At 43.2% G+C, this 24,908-nt stretch overlaps 1 protein-coding gene across 1 annotated transcript in view; it reads right to left on the reverse strand.

Moving 5' to 3' along the window:
• The window catches only part of PHLPP1 (PH domain and leucine rich repeat protein phosphatase 1), a 205,202-nt gene that overhangs the window by 61,456 nt on the left and 118,838 nt on the right, over window positions 1-24,908 (reverse strand). Inside the window, exon 4 of the mRNA XM_082700168.1 lies at window positions 16,575-16,741. Coding sequence (XP_082556294.1) covers window positions 16,575-16,741 — 167 coding nt within the window. The remainder of the gene's footprint in view (window positions 1-16,574; window positions 16,742-24,908) is intronic.

Below are 24,908 nucleotides of genomic sequence, written 5' to 3' on the forward strand. Positions count from 1 at the left end.
TCTTTTTTTCAGCCTCCCCTCCCCCTACAGAGAGTGGTGCCCCCTCGGCAAAGGAGGACAATGGATATTTTGAACACCATGTGCAATTCCATTTAAAGCAATGCAGCCACAAGTCAGGGCCCACCAACTGGCCAGCAACCTGCGAGGCCTGACTTCACTCTGCAGAGCAAGCAATCTGCTTTAAAGAAAGAGCTGTAATTCATGCCCATTTTTTTTTTTAAGATTTTATTTATTTATTCATGAGAGACACACAGACAGGGAGGCAGAGAGGCAGAGGGAGAAGCAGGCTCCTTGCAGAGCAGAGAGCCCAAAATAGGACTCAGTCCCAGGACCTGATCATGACCTGAGCCGAAGGCAGCCGCTTAGCCATGTGGGCCACCCAGAAGCCCATGTCCATTTGTTCTGTAACAGAGCTCAAAGTAGGGGAAAAATCAAGATAACATTTATCCAGCGTCTAATAGAGTAATCTTAGTTAATTCTTAAAGCTAATGGGTGGTATTATAACATTTAGTCAATGACAATGGGCATTGTAGGCTTCTAGAACTGAGGTCTCAACACAAAGTTCCAAGGTACATTTTTTTTTTTTAAATACTAAGTGTCACAAAAAAGTGCAGTCAGGGGTGCCCGGGTGGCTCAGTCAGTTAAGCCTCCAACTCTCGATTTCGGCTCAGGTCATGATCTTAGGGTTTTGGGATCTGGCCCGCACCCAGATCCACGCTCAGCTCCCTGACTGCACCCTACTTCATGCCCGCACTCTTTAAAAGACGGATCAATTTTGAAAGGAAGGAAGGAAAAGTGCAATCAACTAAATACTTGATCATCTATAAAGACAGAAAACTCTAATTATAACATCGTTCACAAAGAAAAACTGGAGTCCCTCCCCAACTAGGTACCCTAAGAGCCATATAACAAAGTGTAGGATCACCTGGCGGGGGTGGGGGGGTGTCTTAAAATGATGGAAGGTCACCAGGCTTGTTTTTCATGATCCTAGACGCTATTGATTTTTCTCCTTTCTCAGCATGTAACCACTCAATCTACCCACACTCAAAATGCAATGGACAAAGTTCTTTATGGATATTTAGGAAACAAAACCAAATAAATAGTATGATGATTCTTTGGAGACATAATTAGTTTTCGATCCATCTAAATCTTTAGTAATCTTTCCACAAAAATATAGTAATTTGACCATAAAATAAATGACAGTATGGCAGAGGTACTCCGGTTTTTAAACCTATTCAAATGTGATTAAATGGGAGTTATGTGTTGTGCTCATGAAGAGGAAACCATACCTGCTCTACTCAATGATTCTAACAGAGAGAAATCAATATTATTTTCTGGAGTTATTATTCACTACAAGTGGGTCAATTAGAAAGAGATCCCCTGGTGACTGGATTTCTGTTTCATAGTAACAGTCCATGTTTCACTTGTTTTTTTCCCTGTGGGGGAACATACTAATACACTTTGGAAATTATTAGGCTCCAATATTAAGTAATGAAGGACCTGCTCGAGGGCTGGAGTTGTAAGCCTAGCTCTGGGCTTAGTCTCCTGCTTTCCATGAATTATGAAAAGCAAGCTCCCTAATGGCTCAGAGTGGGTGTACCGTAGTGGAGAGCTGCCAGGCTCTCAGTGCTCTGTAATTCCCACTGCAGTAGCCTTTAAGAGGATTGCTTTTATTTGATTACTGAAATAATACATGCTCATTTTAACAAGTCGAACTATAGGAGCATATAAAGAAGACATTAACGGTCTCTCCTACGTCCTTCCAAATCCGATCCCTCCTGAGATGACCAGTGTTCAAGTATGGTGCACAGGCTTCCAAAGCTCTTCCTCCCCAGAAAGCACATACATGCATAAATAGGAGATAACCCCCCTCTTTTTTTGAATGGGCTTATACCACACACATTTTTTTCTAGGACTTGTTTTCTCATCGACTACAGACAAATCATCTTTCGGAGGCAGTACGTAAAAGTCTAATTCACTCTCTGACCGCTGTATACTACACAGAGTACAAACGTACCCCAAGTGACCCACCCATGCCTCCACTGACTGACGTCACGAGTACTCCCAGCTGTTTTCTGCTGTTAGGAATCATTCAGCACATCCTGTTGTGCATCGGTGTTTTCATTTCGCAGTATTTGTGGGTGCCCAATGACTTCCCATAATTCTGAAATTGAATAGGCTCTGAAAATTTAAAAATTTTTCACTGATTCATGTGGTGACAAACGTTGACCTGTGCTGATGTGAATATCCTGACATGAATTTGTTCCCTTTAGAAATATAAACGTGTCTGCTCACAGAGCCCCAAAGCCTGCTAGACGTGCTATATAATATACGTTTCTATATTATCTTTAATAATCTGAAACTCTCTGAAATCTGAAACACAAACGGCCTTAAGAATTTTGGGTCAGGGACTGCAAACCTGTTTTTCTAAAACTGTAACTGATGGGCCCAAGAATATGTGCAATTTAAACTTTAATATGTACTATGAAATCACCAAATGTTGTAGGAATTCACAATCACCCCGGTTGGAGAGGGCTCCTTTCTATGTTCCTTTCACTAGCACTTAACGTTGGCATCCTCTCCGCTGTGGCCAATCTGATGAGCAAAATGCGGTATCTTTTTGTGGAGTTCATCTTCTTCGGGATACACATTCATATCCTTTGCCTGTTTTCCTACTGGGTTCTTTGTCGTCAACTTAATAACTTGTAGTCGCTCCCCGGTATTAACTGCCACACCCACTGTCATATGCCGCTATGTGTCACATGACACTCAGAGCTTCCTGTTTCATCTTCCCCCACTCTGTTTGTTAATCATAACTTAAGCCACACACTAATTTTTATTTGCTCAAATTTGACATTCTTTTCCCTGATGGAGTCTATTCTTTTCACCTTGCTTGGGAAGGTCCTCTTACCTCACCCCAAAATGGTACAAAAGTTCTCTCATATATCCTCATATTCATGTATTTTATTTCATACATTCAAATCTTTATTTCACCTAACACTTATTTCTTACATGTGAAGCTTGGTAGAGGTCTACTCCCATTTTAGGGGGCCTTGGGGGGGGGAGTGTCTAGTAGTTAATTATGCCAACAGCGTGTATTAAATAAATCACCATTTTCAATATTCATTCAATTTAACATTCATTCGATTTTATATACCAGGAAAAGAGAGAACAAAAAGAGAAAGCCTACTACTGTTCAAATAAAACGAAGCGAAAACCGTAGGTAAAAACAAGCCACAGGGGCACCTGGGTGACTCAGTGGGTTAAAGCCTCTGCCTTCAGCTCAGGGCATGGTCTCAGGGTCCTGGGATCAAGCCCCACATTGCTCTCTGCTCAGCGGGGAGCCTGCTTCCCCCTCTTTCTGCCTGCCTCTCTGTCTCCTTGTGATCTTTATCTGTCAAATAAATAAATAAAATATATTTTTTAAAAAGTTACATTTACTTTTTATTTCTCTTTTTCCCCAGGATAATTTATAAAATCAAATGCCTGCTCTTTGGTTCTTCCTAAGAGCCCAGTTGGTGTCGTGGAGACTATAAAATGCTTCGATTAAACAATTCATTTGACAGAGTAACTTGTCTCCTTTATCTGTAGAAGGATAAATCTTGGAAAGAGTATCAAAGTACTTTTAAAATATGTGTACTGAATGCACTCTCTCGAGAAGCATTAAACCAGTGAGTGAAAGAGACGCTGCTCAGCAGCTTCTTAATTTACCCTCCTTGCACTTTGAATTGACTGCTCTAGCACAGAATTGCACTGTTTGTGAACTTTGTCCCACAGCCATGTTTTAATATTTTTGCCTAACCCAGGTATGCCCTAGGGCAACCAGGGAAACAGTATTTATGACAGAAAACAAAACGATTTGCAAAAGACTTAAAAGGCAGCTTTCCCTGGATACAGAAGGAAAGAACGAGTATCTTTTGCCCCATGTTTCTCTCGGACACATCTGTGGCTGCGGTGGCCTGAGAAACATTTGAGTCACTGAGGCCACTTCAGAACTGCTGGGAATGCCTCCTCTTCAGAAACCATGACTCAGCTCCGTTCAGCTCTCATACCCCAAACTCCACTGCCCTGGGACTGAACTCTCGTCGGTGACTTCTCCACTTCTTGGTGCAGTGATTTTTCCTGTTGTCCCTTTAGGACGAAGTCCACCAGCCTTGCACCCAGTGAACACCTGCCAGGGTCTTCTGGGAGTTTCGGCGTGCATACGAATGTACAAATGCTAACCTGGCACACAACCAGCTTCTCAGCACTTGAGCCAAAATACACAGAAACCATTCCATCGTAATCCTAATCACCATTAATGACTCTCAGCACAAGCAAAACAGGCGTATCACCCTTTCATATGACTCGAAAACAAAAACAGACACACGCATATCTTGGGTAAAACTGTATTGGAGAAAAATTTTCTTAAGAATTGTTTCAGAATAAGTAGAGGAAGCTACAAGTCACAGACATAATTTTTCCAAAATAATAATCAAGGAAATCAAAAACACTCCATGTTGGCAACAATTAAAATGGACATATTGCTGAGATGCAAATTAAAGCATTCCCTAAAGAGAGACATTTCTATTTTAATCCTCTTTTTAAAATGATTCAAATAGGAGGTGCTTATTGGTTACTTACTTTGTGCCAGACCCAGGCTAAGTTAACCCTATGTATACAACAGCCAACTAGACAGAGCTCCAACCCACGGGGGGGGGGTGGGTGGCTGGCTCCCATGAATCAAGTAAGTACATTATATAGAAAACCACTCCAGGGACACCTGGATGGGCTCAGTCAGTTAAACACCCGCCTTCATTCAGCTCAGGTCATGATCCCAGGGTCCCCACAGCAAGTCCCACAGCGGGCTCCTTGCTCAGCGGGGAGCCTGCTTCTCCCTCTGCCTGTTGCTCCCCCTCTTGTGCTCTCTGACAAATAAATAAATAAAGACTTGAGGGAAAAAAAAAAAGAAAAAAGAAAACCACTCCAAATCATAAGATGGTTATCATGTGGAAAGAGTAGTCGCTAGATCTACAGTAACCCCGCACTAACCAAATTCATGAAAACAATGAGTCACAAGAAGCATAAATCTGTCTTCTGATTCTTTTATAAACTGGCAATACAATGAATGAAACAACAAACAAGCGTTATGTTATTATGTTACAGTTAAACTTATCTTTCCTATGAAATGGTTTCTTTATTCAATTTATCCATGACTACCTTTTCTCATTTTCTTACAAACAGATCTGCCCAAAGCCAACTCAATTGCAACATCATTCAAGAGATGTTTAATATTAACCACCACACTAGCAGGAACAAAGAACAAAAATGTAAAAAGTAGAAAACAAATCGTTATTTCCACTCGTCTTCTCAGAGGAAAGAAAAAGAGAAGCCCCATAAAGTATACTTGGATAAAATCCCAGTCGAGTCATACAAGGATATATAAAAATAAAAACTAGATAACATCTCTCACAGATATCAGATTATCAAAGGAGAAAATGAACGTAAGCTAAGGTCAGAGAGAATAATTATATCATGAAAATGTGCTTAGACATGAGCAGTTTAAGCTCACCTCTCAAATAAACCAGGTATATCTGATAGTTAACAGAAAAAGTCCAGTACCCAAAAGTTTACTAGATACAGTAAAAGTCTAACCATCCATTCAGTAAACATTGCCTGAATTTGTATTATGCACAAAGGTGTGTAAAGCATGCAAACATGAATTACGAATGGTTTTCACCCCCCAGGAATTTAAAAATAGTTTGGGAGCAAAGGAGCTATAATACAAAGCACAAGATGAAAACTTACTGGAAAAAAAATCACGGGTACTTACAGAAGAGAAAAGTCACTTTGATCAAAGGGACACAAACAAGAGTTTAATGGGGAGATGGGGACTGGAAGAGAGGACATTCAAAGAGAGTAAATTTAACATGTCCTGTGAAAAATGCAGTTTCCTGGGGCGCCTGGGTGGCTCAGTCAGTTAAGCATCTGCCTTCGGCTCAGGTCATGATCTCAGGGTCCTGGGACAGAGTCCCCCACCAGGCTCCTTGCTCAGTGGGGAGCCTGCCTCTCTCTCTGCCTACCACTCCCTGTGCTTGTGCTCTCTCGCTCTCTCTCTGGCAAATAAATAAATAAAATCTTAAAAAAAAAAAATGTTTCCTGGGTCTCACCACAGGGGGTTCTGACTCCTCAGGGATGGCTGGAAAAAAGATTTTCTTGTTGCCTGTGAACATCCCATGTGATCCTGACATAAGCATTCATAAATCATATTTTGAGAAACTCTGATTTGGAGGGCAAAAACTACAGGGTATACTTGGGAAACATTAAGCAAATGATAGCGTTAAGCAGAAAGAGCTGTGGATGTACAGGGCACACAGAGACTAAGCACGGAGCGCCTCCAACTCCAGATGAAGACACTGCTATTTCCCTATGAAAAAACCTGAATAGAGAAGTGAAATAGTCTACGTGAGGAGGCATGGTTTTGTGTGTATCATTAAAATCACAGGACATCTCTGCTTTCCTTGATGGGCTATACACACACACACACACACACACACACACATCACCCCCCCCACCTCTCTACATGGGGTGAAAGGTGCATTCTGACAGAAATCTTACAATGAGAAAAAAAGTCGGACTTTCCCTCATGTTCTCTTGTTAATTACAGGTCCCACAGACATCACCTGGGAGGGCTGGGTGTCCCTCCTTCAGAGAAGGCACTGGGAAACCATCTGCCAGCACTGGTGCCGTCACCCTAACCCGCCCAGGGACAGGACAGCGGGCGCGTGACTCCTCCCGTTCACAGCTCTGACTGTGGCGATCGTGGTGAAGGACAGCAGAACTACAGGCACTCTTAACAACAACAACAACAATGCTCACAGATTTTTCATTTTTAACATGTGTGTGGGCAAAAGGAACTCCAGAGCGCGCGGAGGCTGTCCGAGCTGAGGCAGAGGAGAGAGGGAGGAAAGGGCATCACGGGGTTTCCCTCGCAGTTCTTGCACTGGCAGACAAAGCGTTTTTTCCAGATGTCATTAGGAGCAGCAGGAATCATGTTCCCAAGTCATGACGACGCTTCACCATAAAAAACCCACAAAATGAGCATCGCCGGCCTCTCCCTACATGCATATCACTGTCCCCTAAAAGCTCTGTGCGGAGGGGAAAGTTGGTCGCCACTCAGAATAACAAACACGTGCAAAAATCTCTACGACATTAACCACTTGCAGGTAAGGTAAAGCTTGGACAGTACAGCAAAGAGTTCAACTAGAACAAACGGAAGAATGGAACCGGCCAGAATACAACAGCCTCACTGGAATCAAGCCAAGGCTTCTGAAGATCCCTCCTTTCTTTATATTTAAGTGGGGGAAAAAGTTAAACATCTTAACGGATCCCAAGAAGTCAATAAGGCAGCCGGTAATTTAATACAGTCTGGCTGATAAAGAAATCTTTTGTTTCTTTCTGAGCTCCCTCTTCTTCGTGCACCATGTGAGGGAAGAAGAAAATCCACTATTATTTTCAGAAATGAGGTCGGGAGCCCACACCGAGGCGAAGACCAAAGGCTACGCAGTCTCAGTGCCCCAAGCACCAAGCGGAGGCTTTCCTTTGATCAGGGAGGGAAAATGGGAGCTTCCCGAGAGGATCAAAATTCCATCTGAAAAGCAAAGCTGTAGAATAAAGGAACTTCCAGTGTTGGGAAGAGTTAACTGAAAGAAGGGCATTCTACTCAGTCTATGAAATCCCTTACACACTTGGCAAGCCCCACCAAACCTCAGTAGTGGAAGTTCCTTCCCAAGGTCACTCCTCCCTGAGCAGCCCTTGTGCTAAGCGCTCTTTAACACACCGGCCGTACCCTTTCTGTCGCACTTAGCACATTGTTCACTTGTAATATTCCTTTATATGGCAGAACATCTTCAAAGAAGCTGAAGTCAGGCTAGGTACTGCAGTTTTAAGGCTGGCAAATGAACTGCAAAAAATATTTTAGCATGCGGCTCCTGATTCTACTCTTAATGGACCACCACCATTCCCATTCAAAGGAAGTTTTCAAAAATCACGGATAAAAACACAATATTAAAATCTCTTCCTTTAAAAACCTGGAAAGGTGAACTTCTGGGATGGGTAAGTAATTAACATGAATAACTTTGTAGCTCCGGAATGCCAAGATCCCCAAAAGAACAGAGTAGGAAATAAGGTCATTTGTTTTCCACTCCATGGGGGATTAAAAATGTGGAAAATTGAACTTTCTAAGAAGAAGGTTCTTGATAAATTCCAGGCATAGCTACGAGTTTCTCAATGCTCATTTCTTCATAGCTTTCATTCTACTCCACCCACACACTCGCAAACCCAACTCAACCTCATCCCTTCTCCCCACTGTTCTCCCATTTGAAACATCTCTGCTCCCCTCCCATCCCTCTTATTCTTTTCAGCTAAAACACATTTCACATTTAAACAGAGATCAAATCACTTCTCTCTTCCAAGTCTTTAATTCATGCTGTCCTTGATCCAAAGGTAATTGTTTTTTTTTAATATTTTATTTATTTATTTGACAGACGAGATCACAGATAGGCAGAGAGACAGGCATAGAGAGAAGGGGAAAGCAGGCTCCCTGCTGAGCAGAGAGCCTGCCGTGGGGCTTGATCCCAGGACCCTGAGGTCATGACCTGGGTGAAGGCAGAGGATTAACCCACTGAGCCACCCAGGGACCCCGATCCAAAGGTAATTGTGATCTCTACCTTACATTACATTGTACCCATTTTATACCACAGCCTGTAAGACACCAATGACAAGCTTACCCCTAAGTTCCTTGAAACTGATCTCCAGGTACTATGCAACGTAACATGATGGATGTATCATCTTTCTAAATGACCACTGTACCCTTAAAAAGAAACTTTAAGCACTAAATGCACCAAATGGTGCTACTGAATGCTCAAAGCATCTTTTGGATGCTCTTTTCTGAAAGTTTTAGGATCACATTTCTTTGATTATCCTTGGTTGTGGGAAAACTAACAATTCAACTCAACAAATATTTATTAAGGGGCTTCCCATATATATATAATATATATATATTATATCCTGTGGGGGGGCAGCTGAGAGGGAAAACAAAGATAAGGAAACTCCATCTCTGTTCTCAAGGACTTCATATAGATGGCAATGTCTGAAGTTTTCAGATGTTTATTATAAAAGGTACACAGTTGGTAAATGCACTAAGTAGAGAGAAAGCTAACAATTCAGAAGACAAAAGGTCACAAGGGAACAGGAAATAACTAAAAGCTTCAAGAAACAAAGGTCATTACAGACGTGCTTTGAAGGGGAGGAAGATTCACTGGGTCTGGCGGGTGAAAAGCAGGAGACGCACATTCCTTGCAAGGTGAATGTGAAGCGTGTTGAGAGAATGCTGAAGAGACTTGTAGCTTTTTTTTTTTTTTTTAGGAAGTCCAATGTCATATTGTCTGTTTAAAATCTAATGTTTCCTTTCCCAACTTCAAATCCCTTCTTAGGAATGTCTTTTTTCATCATCTTTTCTGAATCACCTTGCCATACAGGCGGTCCTCTCATCTTCCCTTCAACCAAAGAGAAACAGAATGATGAATGACCAGTCTCCCTTCTTCCCCATGTGGCTGCAATACCTTTTGCAGAGCAGGGGGTACACTCAACACAGTGCTGAATGAATCAGGATGACTCCCACCACCACCATTTGCTCACATACTCAGTCCTTTACATCATACATACTGAACGGCTGACCTGACAGCGGGTCCTCCCTCTGAGGAAGAACAAATCCCTGCTCCCTAAGAATTCAAAGCAAACAAGATAAATGCAGAAAACAGTAAAAAAAGAGAAAAAAAGGTGACAGGCTCAAGTCAACTCTTTCCTTACGGCACCTGCACTGAAAGTCACTCAGGCAAAAATTTAATGCGACATCAAATGTTTACAAGTTGAAGCAACACAGCTATTCCTAGGCACTGTATCTTCACAAGAGCAGACGCTTTTTTAAACTATTGCATAAAATATTGTGAAACTGTGAGGACCATAGTAACAAAACAACAACAAAGTTCAGTCTCCAAAGAAGAATCTAAAAAAAAAAATCTGATGGTGGTAAACCTAAGAGGATTGATTTTTTTTTTTTTTTGGCCTATTTCAGGATCACATAAGGTAAAAAGCACATAAGTAATAATTCTGCAGACACATGCTTTACCAAATAATTTGAAACAGCAACTTCCACTGAAATTGGAATAATAATCTCCCTATAAAAAAAAAAAAAAATCAGCTCCATTCCTAGAACTTGCTACCAGAGCAGGGAATCTGAGTCGCTTCCCTTATTCATGGATGGAAGTAATAGATAATCACCAGCCATCAACACAACCGAAACACAATCAATTTGTATTTATGAGTAATTATTAATTTGTCTAATTTCTAACATAGAATTAAGTGGTTGAAGTGTGTTTTGATTATCATCAATTTGTCAAATATTAAAACATAGGCTTATCCATAAAAGTGATAGGCAGAACTGAGTAATACATTAAAATGATCTAAGGTGAGGATGTTTAAGTTCAAATATGGGGGCAAACTTTCCAAGCACCACGGGCAAAGCTCCGGAAGCAGGCACACACAAATTCCTCCCACCAAACTCTGCTTCTGCGTTTGCTCTGTGCGCGGCTCGCTCCAAGTGCGGCGAGGGCTATGAGCACCCGGAAGCTCTGATCCGTCAACCCTTACAAACCCCGGATCCTTCCGTGCAATATTACTGCCCGTGAAACTTTAATAAGTGGTCATTTTAAAACAGCTACATGTTTCAGGAAAATGTCTGAACATGAATTTTGTACAACTAAGTTCATACTGCTTCAGTACAGTATTAAAAAGAAACTTCAGACATGGGAAGGTAAGTTATATTCCTTGAATTTAAAACAGCAAAAAAGTTGTCCTCTTCACTGACTTTACAAAGAAACTTACTATAATTTATTTTTTTTTAATTCTCCATTGCAAATAATAATAATCTTAGGACTAATACCATCTGGGTCATCTAAATGGAGATGTAGCTCATGTAAATGAAGCACCATCTATTAATAAAACGGAGGTAAATAATACATTCTAATTAACAGTGACATACATAATCACGAAAGAAACCATTAAGCTACCAAAAATGACTCTGATTTTGCCTCTCCTCTATATTTTGAAAACTAACTTGAAGAGTTCCAATGCCAATAAAGGAAAAACAAACAGTGGTTGTTCCAAGAACAATGTTTTCCCTCTGAAACTGCTGGCCTATGTGTGTACATCAGCAGGCCATCTTTCCAGATTTAGAATGCAGCTAGAAATACCAACGTAAATGTTCTGTGAAAACAGCTCATTTATTTAAGGCAAGAATTTCCAATAGGAAGAAAAATTAAGGGGATATGTGGTTAAGAGAAGAAGTCACAGAACTCCTACCTGTTATAAATGCACTGTACTTAAAGTTACTCCCTGGATATCTGCCCTAACTGACTTTGTAATCTAAAAATTCATTCCTTGATACTTAGGTAAAAACACAGTAAGCTCCCCTCCGGTACCTCTCTGACAGATTCACTATGAAACATGCACTAGAAATTAGCACAAATTCCATAAACACACAAATCAAAAATATACAACTCAATACATGGCATATCTCAAACCTGCCTTATTAATTATATTAGCATATAAATGCTACATTAATGCTTTTTGGAGTATGTGAGTTTAAAAATCTATATTATAATTTCAATTCCTAGTACTAAGTGTATGTATGTATATTCTACTAGACTTCAAATGTTATTACTTTGAGAACTTTGCAATAAAATATTTCTTGGACAATGGAAGTAGTAGCATGTGGTAGGGAAAACACGGGTTTTAAGCCCATTTGTTTTCCAAAAGGCACACAAGAGCAGCTTCAGCAGTTGCTCAGGAACCCCCACCCCCGCCCTGCCCACACACACAAGTCCCCTCAGTCTAGCCCCTCTAGGCATAAAAAACAGAAACCTTTGTTGCCATGTCAAGCTGAAAAATCTTCTACCTTAAGTGAAAGACATGGCTTCATCCTGCACAAAGTACAAACCAATAATACGTAAGTTCATATGTTTTGTCTGCTTTTCTAAAAAAACATAAATGAAGAAAGCTGGACGCCACTACATACTACCCATTTATATCAAGTACTAAAACAGGCAAAGCTCATTTATGGTGTTAAAAGTCAGGATAGCGACTCTCTTTAGTCTAATCTCTGACTGGAGGAGGGGCACAGGAAGGCATCTGGGGTAGCAATATTCTACGTCTCAATATACGTACCAGTTACGTGGATGGGTTTACTTTGAGAAAAGCCACCTAATAGTACACTCATTCTTGTGCCTCTTCTATGTTTGTTACACTTCTACAAAAAGACATCGGAGGGTTACACAAGGAAGACTTAAGACCCCATATCCTCTCCGGTTCCAGCAGAACCCAGCTTATGCCCTGGAAGAAGCAGAACTGGAGTATCTCTGGCTCAAAGACATCAGGCCTAATAGAAAAGACTGTTCTGAAAACGGGGACCAATTAATAATGCACACGCCAAACCCTCAGATTCTAGCTCTCTTCCTCACTCAGCTTCCTGAATCTCGGCATGCGTTGCCCACACAGAAGACCACAGGATTCCTCTCACGTAAAACTGACATGCCTTAGGGAAAAGATCCACAGATAACTGTCTTTGGAAGTTCCCCAATGAAACCACAAGCTCACCCCTGGTGGCTGTGACAGGGCTCTACATGGAGAAGCCTTGCCCACGTATCGCAGTGGCCAACTCACTTCTCAGTGACTCACCATTAAATAGGAACAGAGAGCAAAGGATCGCCAAATAGTTACGTTTCTACACAAAAGTCAGACACCTACACAGACAGGAGAAAAAGAAACGGACAGTGCAAGAAGGAAATAAGCAAATAAATAAATAAATAGCTTTAATGCCCTCAGAAAGAGAAGAGAAAAGAAGAGAATGTTATTAAAACACACACAAATTAAAAAACAAACAAGAAAGAGCTCTTGAAAAATAAAGACAACAGATCTTCAGAAGGGTTAACACAAAGTAGAGAACACCTGTCAAGAAGTAGGGCATTCAAGCAAAGAGATGGGAAAATTAGAGAATTAGAGGAGAAATGAGGTTCCGCCGAACTCACAGGAATTCGGAAGAAGAAAAGAGAAAACCAAGGTGGGGGAGAAAATGATCAAACAAACAATGAGAAAGTTTTCAGAACTGAAGGACATAATTTTTTTAGATTGAGTATTCGTCATAAGGGCTGAAGTTAATAAAGAGAGCCAAAGAAGGAACATCCTACAGTCTACTGGAGGTTGTTTAAAACAAAACAAAACAAAACAAAACAAAACAAACAAGGAAACAAAAGGGGAAAAAAGATCACCGTAAAGAGAGGGATCAGAAGAGCATAACACTTGTTAATAGCAACTGTAGAACCTAGAAAATAAGAAAATAATAGTGCACTGGCTTCAAAATTCTCAGAACACGTGTTTTCCTACGTAGAAGCCAGCCAAATTACCACTCAAGTGGGAGAGAAAATATTTTCAGATATGCAAAGTGTCTGATAAATTGGTCTCCCGTGCCTCCTTTCTCGGGAAGACACTGCATTAAAAAAAGGGAGTAAACCAAGCCTTTCTTTAAGTTACCAGCTGTCAGCAAACGAGGGGTCCAGCACAGGGAGATGAGAGCCACCAGGAAAATGACACAAGGTCATCCCAGGACGCCAGCTGTGAGAGGCCCGCGGAGCAGGTCGCTACCCTGACTCCAGGAGGAAAGGAGCGTCCAAGAAAAAGGCATCGGGAAGCATGTCAAGAGTTCTGTCCGACACAGGAAGACTAGAGAAAAAAGTACACACGTGAGAGGCTACTCTCCAGGCAGCACAAGAAAGGAAATATAGTCACTGCATTTAACAAGCGCTTTGGCTGCGGGCCACCGCTCTCTCCTCACGAGGATGACAACCCAAACCGAGAGCCGGCCACACACCCAGCGGACGGAGCAGCGGCAGCGTGCGCGGGCCGGTGACAAGGGAAGAGAGTTACAGCTGCACCTTCCACAGTAGTAAGCCAACAATGTCCAACAACAACAAAAAAATGTCAAAATAGAAGTATATAAAGAGTACTTTGGAAGATGGAGGAAAATTGCAAAAAAGGGACCAAAAGACTCAAAAATCGTTGCCTGGGGAGGAGGACTGGGGTGTAGAGAGGGGCGGGAGCGCCAGGCACATACTCCTGATCAGGAGTCTTGTTGTTTATTAAGATCTTTAAAAATCTACATAGGATGTTACTTGGATGGGGAAGAAGTTTAAATTTTTAAACAATGAAAACAAAAACCAAGGCATGTAGGAAACAGCAGCGAGACAACTAGCAAGGACCGAAGGCAGCGGGAAAATGCCAGGGAGGCAGCTGTCCCGAGGAGCTCCCTGTGCTGTGCAGGTGGCAGCAGAGACGTGCCTCCCGGGACAGCTGCGGGACAGGCCGTGTGCTGAGGGAGGGGCAGCACAGGCGAAGCGGCCAGGGCCAAGGAGAAAGTTACAGATGCAGAATCCACAGATACAGAGGGCCAACCGGGAAACTCTGAAAGAACTAAATAATAAGCAGGATGATGCGCCAAACACCCTCCCCCCCAGGTATCTGTTTGCTCAGGCCACAAAGGCTGGCTCTTCGGGAAGCATCCTATTCCCTTGTGGAATGAAACGCACTTTGATATTCTTTGTGTTTAGGTTTTAAATTTTGAAATGACTTATGAAACATGCAAATAGAAAACTATAAAAAATATTGATCATCTAAACATCCACTCCTCAGCTCTTTAAAATATTAACATTTTTGTCATATTTGCTTCTAACTTTTTTAAAGAAATAAACATTGTGGATAAACCCTCCTAGGAGTATTCCGTCATCGCAGCCCCTCGCCGCCTCACAGCAGGAACCGTGCATCTGCTTTGACACTGCGTTCTCCATCCACCTCATCTCTAAACTGAGAGCGTTGGTTTGAATGCGTTCTGATGGGAACCCTGTGTGACATCCTGGACGTCCTGAAAGCGGGAGGGCAGATGGTCCTACACGGCCATGAAGCCTCCGCTGCTTATTATCTAGTTCTTTCAGAGCTTCCCGACTGGCCCTCCAGATCTGTAGATAAAAGCACCTCTGCTGTAAAGAATGATGGTTATCTCAAAGAAAATACTTGTACAATTATTTGAGCTCTGAGCCAAACTGGGCAATAACTTGTGGAATGCCACTTTTACTTGAAAAAACAACTGACAAATTCGTTACTCGGACTTGGGTATTTGGCAGATATTTTCTCTACAATGAAGTGAGAAGGTCATTTCAGGAAAAACAACTGACGGTATCTGTTGCCAAGGAGAGCCTTCAAGCTTCCAAATGAACATGAAAATTTTAGAAAACTTGCTTCCACCGTGAACTTGAGAACTTTTCAATACTTAAAGATTTTTCTGATGAGATCAGTGGTGATATTAACAACTGTGAGGTCTTGGAATTGCATAATAAAATGTGCTAACATTTGGAATAGCTTCATTATCTAATGAAATAGTATTTCCCAAATGACCGATAATTAATGCAATACAATGATGTACAGGCAAGGACCCATTCAAAGTGCAAGAAAGGTCGACAGAACCTAGTGTGAAAAAAGTTTTTAAAGTTTAACAACAGGGTTTTAGATTCCACACTGGAAACATTTAAGAAATGACCACTTGTCAAGTTTTGGTATATTATCAAAGAAGACTATTCACAAAGGTCTGAAGCGACAATGATCATACTCTTCTCTTTTGCAATTACACACTGCACAAACTTTGTAACAAATACTTACCGGGTTATTCTTTTTGGATATTAAAAACCATGAACACATAATCACAATGCTAAGTTACCATAATTTAATCCCGGATCATTATCGGTCATTTATAACAAGTGAACAGTTCATTATTAATTTAAAAGTTATGTTCTTTTGCTGTTAGAGTCTCATATATCTACAAAAAATATGTAAATATCAGAGGCTTAGTTTACTATAGAATCAAGAACGATCATTGGTCTAAAAAGGAAATGAATATAGTAAATTCTTAAATCTGTTTTAAGTACACCCAAAAAAAGTCCCTTCTCTCTAGTTATAAAGCAGACTGTTTAAATGTTTGGCTCTTGAAACCTACACACTAACCACCCAGATGAACTGGGATTAGGGGATTTAAACCTTAGTTCTTAAACTGGTAGAGAAATGTCTTTATGGGAAAAAACGGACTTTTTGTAAATTTCCAAAGAAATAATCTAATCTGACCAAACCTCTGTAGTTCAGAAGTAACACACCGAGTAACAAACTTTTCACAGACCCGTCTTCAGATCAGTTAGGAAACAGAAGTATTTTCAAGAGAAATAATTCTTCTTACACAAATCTGTCCAGTTAATGAATATCATAAATCATTCGTTTCAAAGGCAGGGACCTTAAAAAAATTTCACAATAAAACTGATAACGCCCTCACTTTCATGAAGTCCTATTACCTTGCCCTCTTAAAGAGAAAGGTCACACACTGTAGCTGTTTAAGTCAGATGACTCAAGTAACAATCAGAAGCGACCCATTTCTGTATGCTCACCTTTGCAGTTCACTGAGCCCCCTGGCAGTTGGTAGGCAGGGATTCTGCCTTAGGAAGTTTTGTTTTAAGTTGAGATGAGTGAGGTCTTGGCTGTAGAAGAGGTTGGCAGGCAGATGCTCCAGGCTGCAACACGAGAGGTCCACTGAGCTAATGCGCTGTGATGCAACCTGGAGGGGGATAAAACCCAGCCTGATTTTAATGCCATCCATTGGTCCTACAGATGCCCCCTATGGATAGAAATATGGTAACCCCATTCAGAACACAGGCATACTGTACAAGGGGCACTAGTAGTTCAAATACAAACCAGCAGACTATTTACTTAATATAGAACTGAGCCAAGTACTGTAAAAGCAGAAAACGGTGTCCCTGCCTGGACAGGACCTGCAGTAACCCGGGATAGGAGACAGGTTACAAAAAGCCCAGATTATCCTATCAGGTTCAGTGATATCAGTCATCTCCTCCAGGGGTTCAGTTCCTGAAAATGTTCACAGTAAGGGAATTCAGAGCTAAATTATACAAGACTCCAGAGGAACTACAGGGTTAGGAGACTGACCCAAACGGAGGTCTAGATGGAACCCATCCAAGCCCTCGCACAGACGGATTTAAAGCAGCACAAGTAAGAGCGGTATCCCGGCTTTGCGCACTTTGTTCGCAGGAATGGCAGCATAGCCTCAGATTCCACTGCCTGCCTGCTCCCAACTTCTTGGGTTTCTCTCCCCTAAAGCTTCAATGGGATTCTTATAAATCCACTGGGCTTTGCTTCATGCAGTATTCTAAGTACAGTTGATTTAATGTCTGAATGCTTATCCACATATTCAAAGCCTTCCTGGTTAAATGACTATGACCGTGGCGAGAGTCCCGGGCCACAGACCAGCCAGCGTGCCGGACGCAGGAGGAGCCCGGAACGACCTGCATGCCTCAAAGGCCTTCTCCAATGTTCCACGTCATGTGGTGCCACTTTATGCCTCTGTGTGTGGCTTCAGTCCTACCTGCATACACCTCGGCTCCGTCTCTGCCCAGAGAGGCCATGGGTATACAGTTCTGAGATCTGGGCTGATTCTTCCCTCGTGCTCTTTATCTCTACCCAAGCTCTAGGGCAGAAAGGCCACTCCTTATCTGCAATCAGTCTGATGTCCTTTTCTGTTACCAAACTCCAGCTTTCTCTTTCCCAATTACCAGGCGGCGGCAGGGCAGGGTCCTCAGGAGTGTGACTCTGGGGTCCGTGTGCAGCTTTATGTCCCAGCTCCGCGACTTCGGCGCTGAGACGACATGATTCATGGAGCCCGCCAAGCTGCAGTTTTCTCACGTGTGTAAGAGGAGTTAGTGACCCGGACATGGGCAAGCCAGCCGGGAAACTGCATTCAGTACGGGGTGACTGCCAGTACTACCACCATCAGTACTGCTACTACCACCAAATGGAATGATTCACACCTTACATCTACTGAAATCCAAATTCTCCTGAAGCTAAAAAGGTATTTGGAGGTAAATTTGCAGAAAACCTATTCTGCTGACGGCATATTTGAGGTTAGAAAGAAATTACTGTGCACCCGTGAGAGCTAAGGGAAGGGAAGAGTGGGGTAAGAACAGCCTGGCAGGGCTCAACTCAAAAAAGACTTTACAGGGACACCTGGGTGACTCAATCAGTTAAGTGTCTTTGGTTGAGGTCATGATGCGAGGGTCCTGGGATCCAGTCCTGCATCAGGCTCCCTGCTCAGCATTGCTTGCGCATTTCCTGCTTGTGCTCGCATGTTCTTTCTCTGACGTATAAATAAATAAAATCTAATTTTTTTAAAAAAGGACTTTATAGAGGAAGTCTGAGTCTGCTTTTAGCAATGTTATCTTTCCCTGAATTTTCACTATTAAATAAGAAAAAGAAGAAATTATTTTCCACAAAAAAGAAGGGAGGGAGATTGGAAGGGAGAGGAGGAGGGAAAAAGAAAATCCAGAACGGGCCAAATCGCCCGTATACACTGAAACACGTGAAGAGAGCTATGAGGAATGCGATGGCCCTGAAAGGCAGGTGCAAACGCTCACAGGAACTGTTCTCAGGAGGAAAGGGGGCACACTCTTGAGCACACAAGGGCGTGCCACGCCTCGCGGTACAACAGTAAACCCGGCTGACGCTCTCCACCCCGAGCGAGCGGCCGCAAGAAGAGGAGAGGGGAATCGGGGAGTCCATGACTGTGGTTACAAGAATCCTAAGTATGTGATCTAAGAAGTCAGGGAAGGTTTCCCAAAGGACCTCATGTCCAAGCTCAAACTTGAAACTCGAGCGGAAATCTGTTTTCATCTGTCCCAAGTCCTTTTTCCCCCGACCTTCCTATAGAAGTCCTCCAGGACCCTGGGATCCTGACAGCTTTGAACCAAGGTTGTTCCCTCTGACTACATGGATAGGCACGTACCCCAGGCCTGAGCAGCCACAGTACCCCACCCACTGAACCCACGGGTCCATCCAACAGGTAGTGGCACGTAACCCCAGCTAGGCTAACCAGAGGCCTTCTCGGGGGGTTATATATTCTGAAGCCAGGAGAAAGGGAACACACACACACACACACACACACACACACCCCTCCACGTATTATGTATAAATAGCTATGGGGAAGTAACTATTAACCACATAAACCCCACTGTGGTCACGTACCAAATTAATGCTAGCCATTGCTTCTATCTGAGTAGGAAGGAGAAAGGAAGTAAGAATGGGAAGATAAGAGATTTGGAATTTATAGGAAACAATTATTTCCTTATAAGAGGGACAACGGAAGATAGGAAGTAACTATGGAAATGTGTTAACAACTGGGGAAGACAAGTACAAGAAAATGGTGAAATTAATCCTTTGTGCTCTTCCGTGTACATGTGTATATGTGCTTACTTTGGGGAAAAAATGTAATTTCAATGAAAATTTCAGTTAAAGCAGAAAACGGATGAGGGCAGTCTTCTGGCTTTCCTTGCATTCAGTGTTCTACTGGGTGGCCCATCAGGGGCAACTGTCACCAAGGGATCCCTTTAACCCACTGTGGTGGGCTGAACAGAGGCCCCAAAAAGGAGGTGAGGCAGACAAAAACACAGATTTCCACATCCCACTCCCTGAAATCTGTAAGTACTATCTTCTGTGGCAAGAGTGAATATTGACTTATCTGACGAACTATGTATCCTTATTGAGAGAGAGGCAGAGGGAGTTTTGAGATAGAAGAACAGAAATCAATGTGCCCGTATGGGGGCAGAGACAGGAGTAATACGGGCCGCGAGCTGAAGAATGTTCAGAGCCACCAGAAGCTGGAAGAGGCATGGAATGGGTCCTCCTCCCCTAGAGCCTTCAAAGGAGCACGGTTCTGCCAACACCTTAATTTTGGACTTCTGGCCTCCAGAACTGCATCAATTTCTGTTGTTTTCAAGTCACCAAGGTTCTGTTAGTTTGGAAACTAATACACCCTTCATAATTTCTTCCAGAGTACTTCTCATTTTATTCATTCAACACGTTTGTTGAACACCTCCTACGTGCCGGTGACTGCCGACCTAGGTGAGCATTTGGTACGCTTCGGTAAACAAAGTTAAGATCCCTGCCTTCAAACAGAAGTAAACTGTATGTTAAAAATTGGCAAATACTATGGAAAAAAACAGAGCAAGGAAATGGGGGTCAGGACTGTTGAGAAAGTGGTAGGTTCTGCTTAAATAGTTTGGTCACAGTGGGCCCCACTAAAAAGGTGACATTTAGACGTGAAAGGCACGAGGAAGTTAGCTGGAAAGATTTGTCTAGGGGAACACTCCTGGAAGAGGAAGTAGCAAGGGTAAAGGCCCTAAAAAGGGACGTTCCTGGCATGTTCGAGGGGCATCATGGAGCCCAGCGGGGTAAGGGGGGGTGTGGCCGGTAGTGAGATCAGAAAGGTAAGGGGGCAGGGGTGGGCAGCAGGTTGGGCAGGACTTTTTCAGTGACTGTAAACACTCCGGCTTTTAATGTGAGCCAAATGGGAAGCATGGAAAAGTTCTGAAAATGTCTGATTCTAGACCACAAGCTCCATAAGGAGCCTATTTTGTTCACTGATAGACCCTGTTATAGTCAGCACTTGGTGAGACCCTCGAAAAAAATACCTGTCAGAGGAGCGGCGCCTGGACTAGTCCCAGCCCCTCGCGCCTCACCAGCTTGCGCCTGACCCCCTAGTGTGTGTGTTCTTTGCCACGGAGACTACTTTGTGGGGAGCAAACCCCATTTCCACGGAGGTGTCACACGACACACTCTCCTGGGACATCTGAAAGATGGTGATTAACTGTCAAGTGGTATTTGATTCGTCTCCTCATTCTGGACCTCAAGCCGTCGCCACTGGGGACACGGGGGAAGAGCCCCATCGGCAAGAGCAGCGTGGGGCGGTCGGAGCGGAGCCGGAACAGCCCCAGCAAGGACAGAGGACAGCGACAGGGCAGTGAGCTGCCAAGGTGCCCACCAGAGCTACTGCGGGCTGCCCCTCCCCCAGGCCTCTGCAGAAAAGGGGAGATTAAAATGCTCCCGCCCAGCCCAGCCCGGGTGCACAGGGATACGCCACAAAGAGATCTACTCAAGTCCCGTGGGAGAAAACGATCACTTGGACCAAAGAGGCTGTGACCGACATACATGGCACCTATTAAAACCAAGATCCTTCATAGGAAAGACCTAAATAAGTAACAAAAATAAGTCAGAAATCCACCTGGCTATGCCTCAGAGCAAGTAGCCTTTTACTACTATTTTCTTCAAAGTAGTAGGAATTACAATAATACTAGCTAACATGTAGGGGTGCTTCCGTTGTCGGGGGGCTCCTCTCCTAACTGCTTTAGCCATCCTAGTTAACCTTCACTACAACTCAGTGCGGCAATGACTTCCCCTCATCTCAAAGACGAAGGGAAAGCCGAGTCACCGAGCGCGGCCCACGGTCGCACTGCGAGCAGTGGCAGAAGCCCAGTTTGAACGCGGACCTGTACTTCTAACTCCCACGATAAAATGATACTCTGACCCCCCAGACCATGGCACAGATGATCACAGCTCATCCCTAGGATAAGCTTGAGCCTCAGCAATGGCAGTGACGTAGCAGTGACCGAAGACAGTCCTCCTGGAGAGAAGCAGAGAGTGTCTGCTGACCGCAGCCTTCAGGGAAGGGATGACGCCCCATGGAGGTGCTGTTCCTTGACCTCATGGGCTCTGCCCACTCCTGTCTACACAGCCTGTCATCTGGACAGCTGCGATGCCAGCGGGCAAGCACTTCTTCAAATTTTAAAAGGTTCTAGGAAACGTTAAAAAGGTCATAGAAATTTAGAAAGTGAAAGGAAAAGGCACACACCAAAATTGCCTCAAATCTTTGTTATAGAAAGGGACCCCAAGGGACCTCACGATTAAATACAAAATCCTTTTAGGTAAAAGCGACTGTACTTGTAATGCACCTCCCGACATCAAGACAGTGGAAGACACAAGCAACTTGACATGCTGGAGAAAGGAACAGTCGTGACCACACTCAGGGCATGTGAATGTTCTATCACTTCCAAGCCATGTGGTTCTAGGTAGGTCACTTCATCTGTCTGTCCTTTGATCCCTCATCACTGAAGTGGAACAGATAGCACCTCCCCTGGTAAGAGTCAACAAGCTGCTGTAAATAATACTTCTCTCATTTTAAGACAAGCAGGAGAGGCTCTGCAGACCAAGTACCCCTTGACCAATACCCACAGCGGCTCGCGGTACAGACCTGTAACACGCGCAAAGGGACAACAGCACGAGCCACCGCTCTTGTCACCTTGAGCGGGTCCACAGATACAGCTCGGTCAACGGCAGAGCACACCGGCAATGAGGCTCTCAGATGGTCCATGAACTACACATGACAGGATTCAAGGGTTAGAAGATCGGTTCAGTGTAACTGCGGATGAGGAAATCAGTGCTAGTCTAGATTAATAGCAAAACTTTTTCTTTTTAAGATTTTTATTTATTTATTTGACAGAGAGAGAGAGATAGGAAGAGAGGGAACATAAGCAGGGGAGTGGGAGAGGGAGAAGCAGGCTTCCCGCAGAACAGGGAGCCCCATGTGGGGCTTGATCCCAGGACCCTGGGATCACGACCTGAGCCCAAGGCAGACGCTTAATAACTGAGCCACCCAGGTGCCCCAACAGCAAACTTTTTTTGCCTCCAGCTATTTCTAACATGCTCCTCAGGGCAACACGTTCCTTAGTTGTTTCTCGGCAAGCCTTTAGGGCACTTATATCAAAACTGGTCTCGGCCCTGAGTCCAGCTGAGCTGCATTTCTAAACCAAGACATGTCTCCTAACCTAACCAATCCTGCTACGCTTTTGAGGTTATCACCTTCCCCAGTAACAGGACTGTCCTCCGCGTTATTCCCATTATTCCTGACGTCCCCTGAGTGAGCAATCATCTTTTATTGGCAAGGGAAAGTTTAGAAAAACATTCAGGTGACTTTTTGTTATTGTTGTTACCAATATACTTTAGTGAAGGGGCATTTATCCTTATTATGGGCCTAGCATGCTCAAAATTAAGCAAAATGACCCTGAAAGCCTTGCTGAAATAGCATGAGGAATTCCACTTGTGCAAAGTAAAAGACACTGCGCACCAGCACAATGAGTCATTAACTGCTCCGGCCTAACCGTCAGTGGCTTGGGAAATGATGCCCCCGCTACAGGGACAGTCTCTGGGGAGGTCACTAGACTGCTCTAAAAAATTCTTAACCTCTTAACTGACCTAGTTTTAATTCTCACCCCCTAAAAACTGCTTTGGGAAGGAATGAGGTGGGGGAATATAAATTTAGAAGAGTGTTCACTGATCTTCCAGCTAAGCATTCTAGCAACTTATTTCAACTCCGTCCTCATGGACAGTTCTAGAATACTTTTTATCAAACCGAAGTTTCCATTTTTAGTAAAATTTAAATTATCACTGCTCTATAACATGCAATCATTTAAAAATTTTTCTACAAATATATAAAAAATCCCTTCAATGGACCCCAGACCTTTTCTGCAATGACATCTTGTTTCTTGATCCTGTACTAACGCCACCATTTTATAAAATCTGTTTAACAACAGATGAAGAAACTTTTGTATAAAATTAATTACAATATATACATTAATAGGAGCTACTAATGAATAATAATTAATAATTAGTAATTAAAATACACTAATAGGAGCAAAGCAAGGAGCCGATGTTCTTAAAGCACTGTTAAAGCAACAGGCTGTAAGGATATAGAAAAAACAAGACTGAGAAATTTAGACTAAGAGCTCCACCTAAGTATCCCGACCCCTCTTTGCCAGGGGAGTGGAGGCGATGTGGACGAAAGAATCTTTTGACACATGTTTATCATCTGCCTCTACGAACCAGGCACTAGGCTTGGTCCTGGAGAGGTGGCACTCTGTGTCTTCAAAAGCTTGGTCCCTGGGGACACCGGCACAACGATGTGATGAGGGCACCCAGAGCAGAGGACACAAACCTCAGAGCAAGACAATCCCAGCACCTACCCTCCCCTCCCTTGCCCAGGCACATGGGCAGAGTCTTGCACATGGCCACCAAGAGCAGACACAAGTTTGGTGTTTGTGCAGGGAGCTCGGGGCACAGCCTCCTCTGGAAATGCAGACCTGGCGCCACCTTTCCCAGAGCCAGAAGCGACAGGGAAGAACCGCAAGGAGATGGCACCGCCAGGCTCCCAGGATCACTCCAGGGTCACGCCAGCAGTTATCTCCGCTCCGCACACACAAACCCCATTGTGTTCCTGAGTAACAACAGAAAAACAGAGCTCGGCCTGGGCGGAGATCAAATCTGAACTCGGAGTTCCTTCCTCATTTCCTTATTGGCAAACTAGGTGTAAACAGTCCCTCTAGACAGTGGCCACCTGCGAAAGTGGCATCTCCCTGACCACGGGGAAGGGAAAAGACGGCCAACCACCAAAAAACTTAAATTCTAGCTTTCTCGTAAAAGAAATGATGTAAATGTATACTTAAATGATTCTACTATCAGAAATGAGCTGCTTGTTTTGTATTTTAAGTTCCAAGTCTAACATACAAGGTCCAGCATGTTAGACACAGACAGATCACTGACATTTTCCCAATTATTCTGTGATCCTTACTTCATTAAATTATAAATCAGACTAGTGGGTAGAAGAACTCAACTCTTCCGAGGAGATGTAGGAAATGCAATACTCTGGGTTACAAATATTGGGATCTTCCAAGATAAGCAAATATATAATGGTAACTAAACTTGTACAGATATATATATATATGTTTATACATATTATATTTACATTGGTCTAAATACTCAGACTAAAATGACTTAACCTCATAATAGTAACACGACTAGATACGGAGATGTGGTTAACCATACATGGT

This window comes from Mustela nivalis (assembly GCF_964662115.1).
Source record: "Mustela nivalis genome assembly, chromosome: 14".
Lineage (NCBI taxonomy): Eukaryota > Metazoa > Chordata > Mammalia > Carnivora > Mustelidae > Mustela > Mustela nivalis.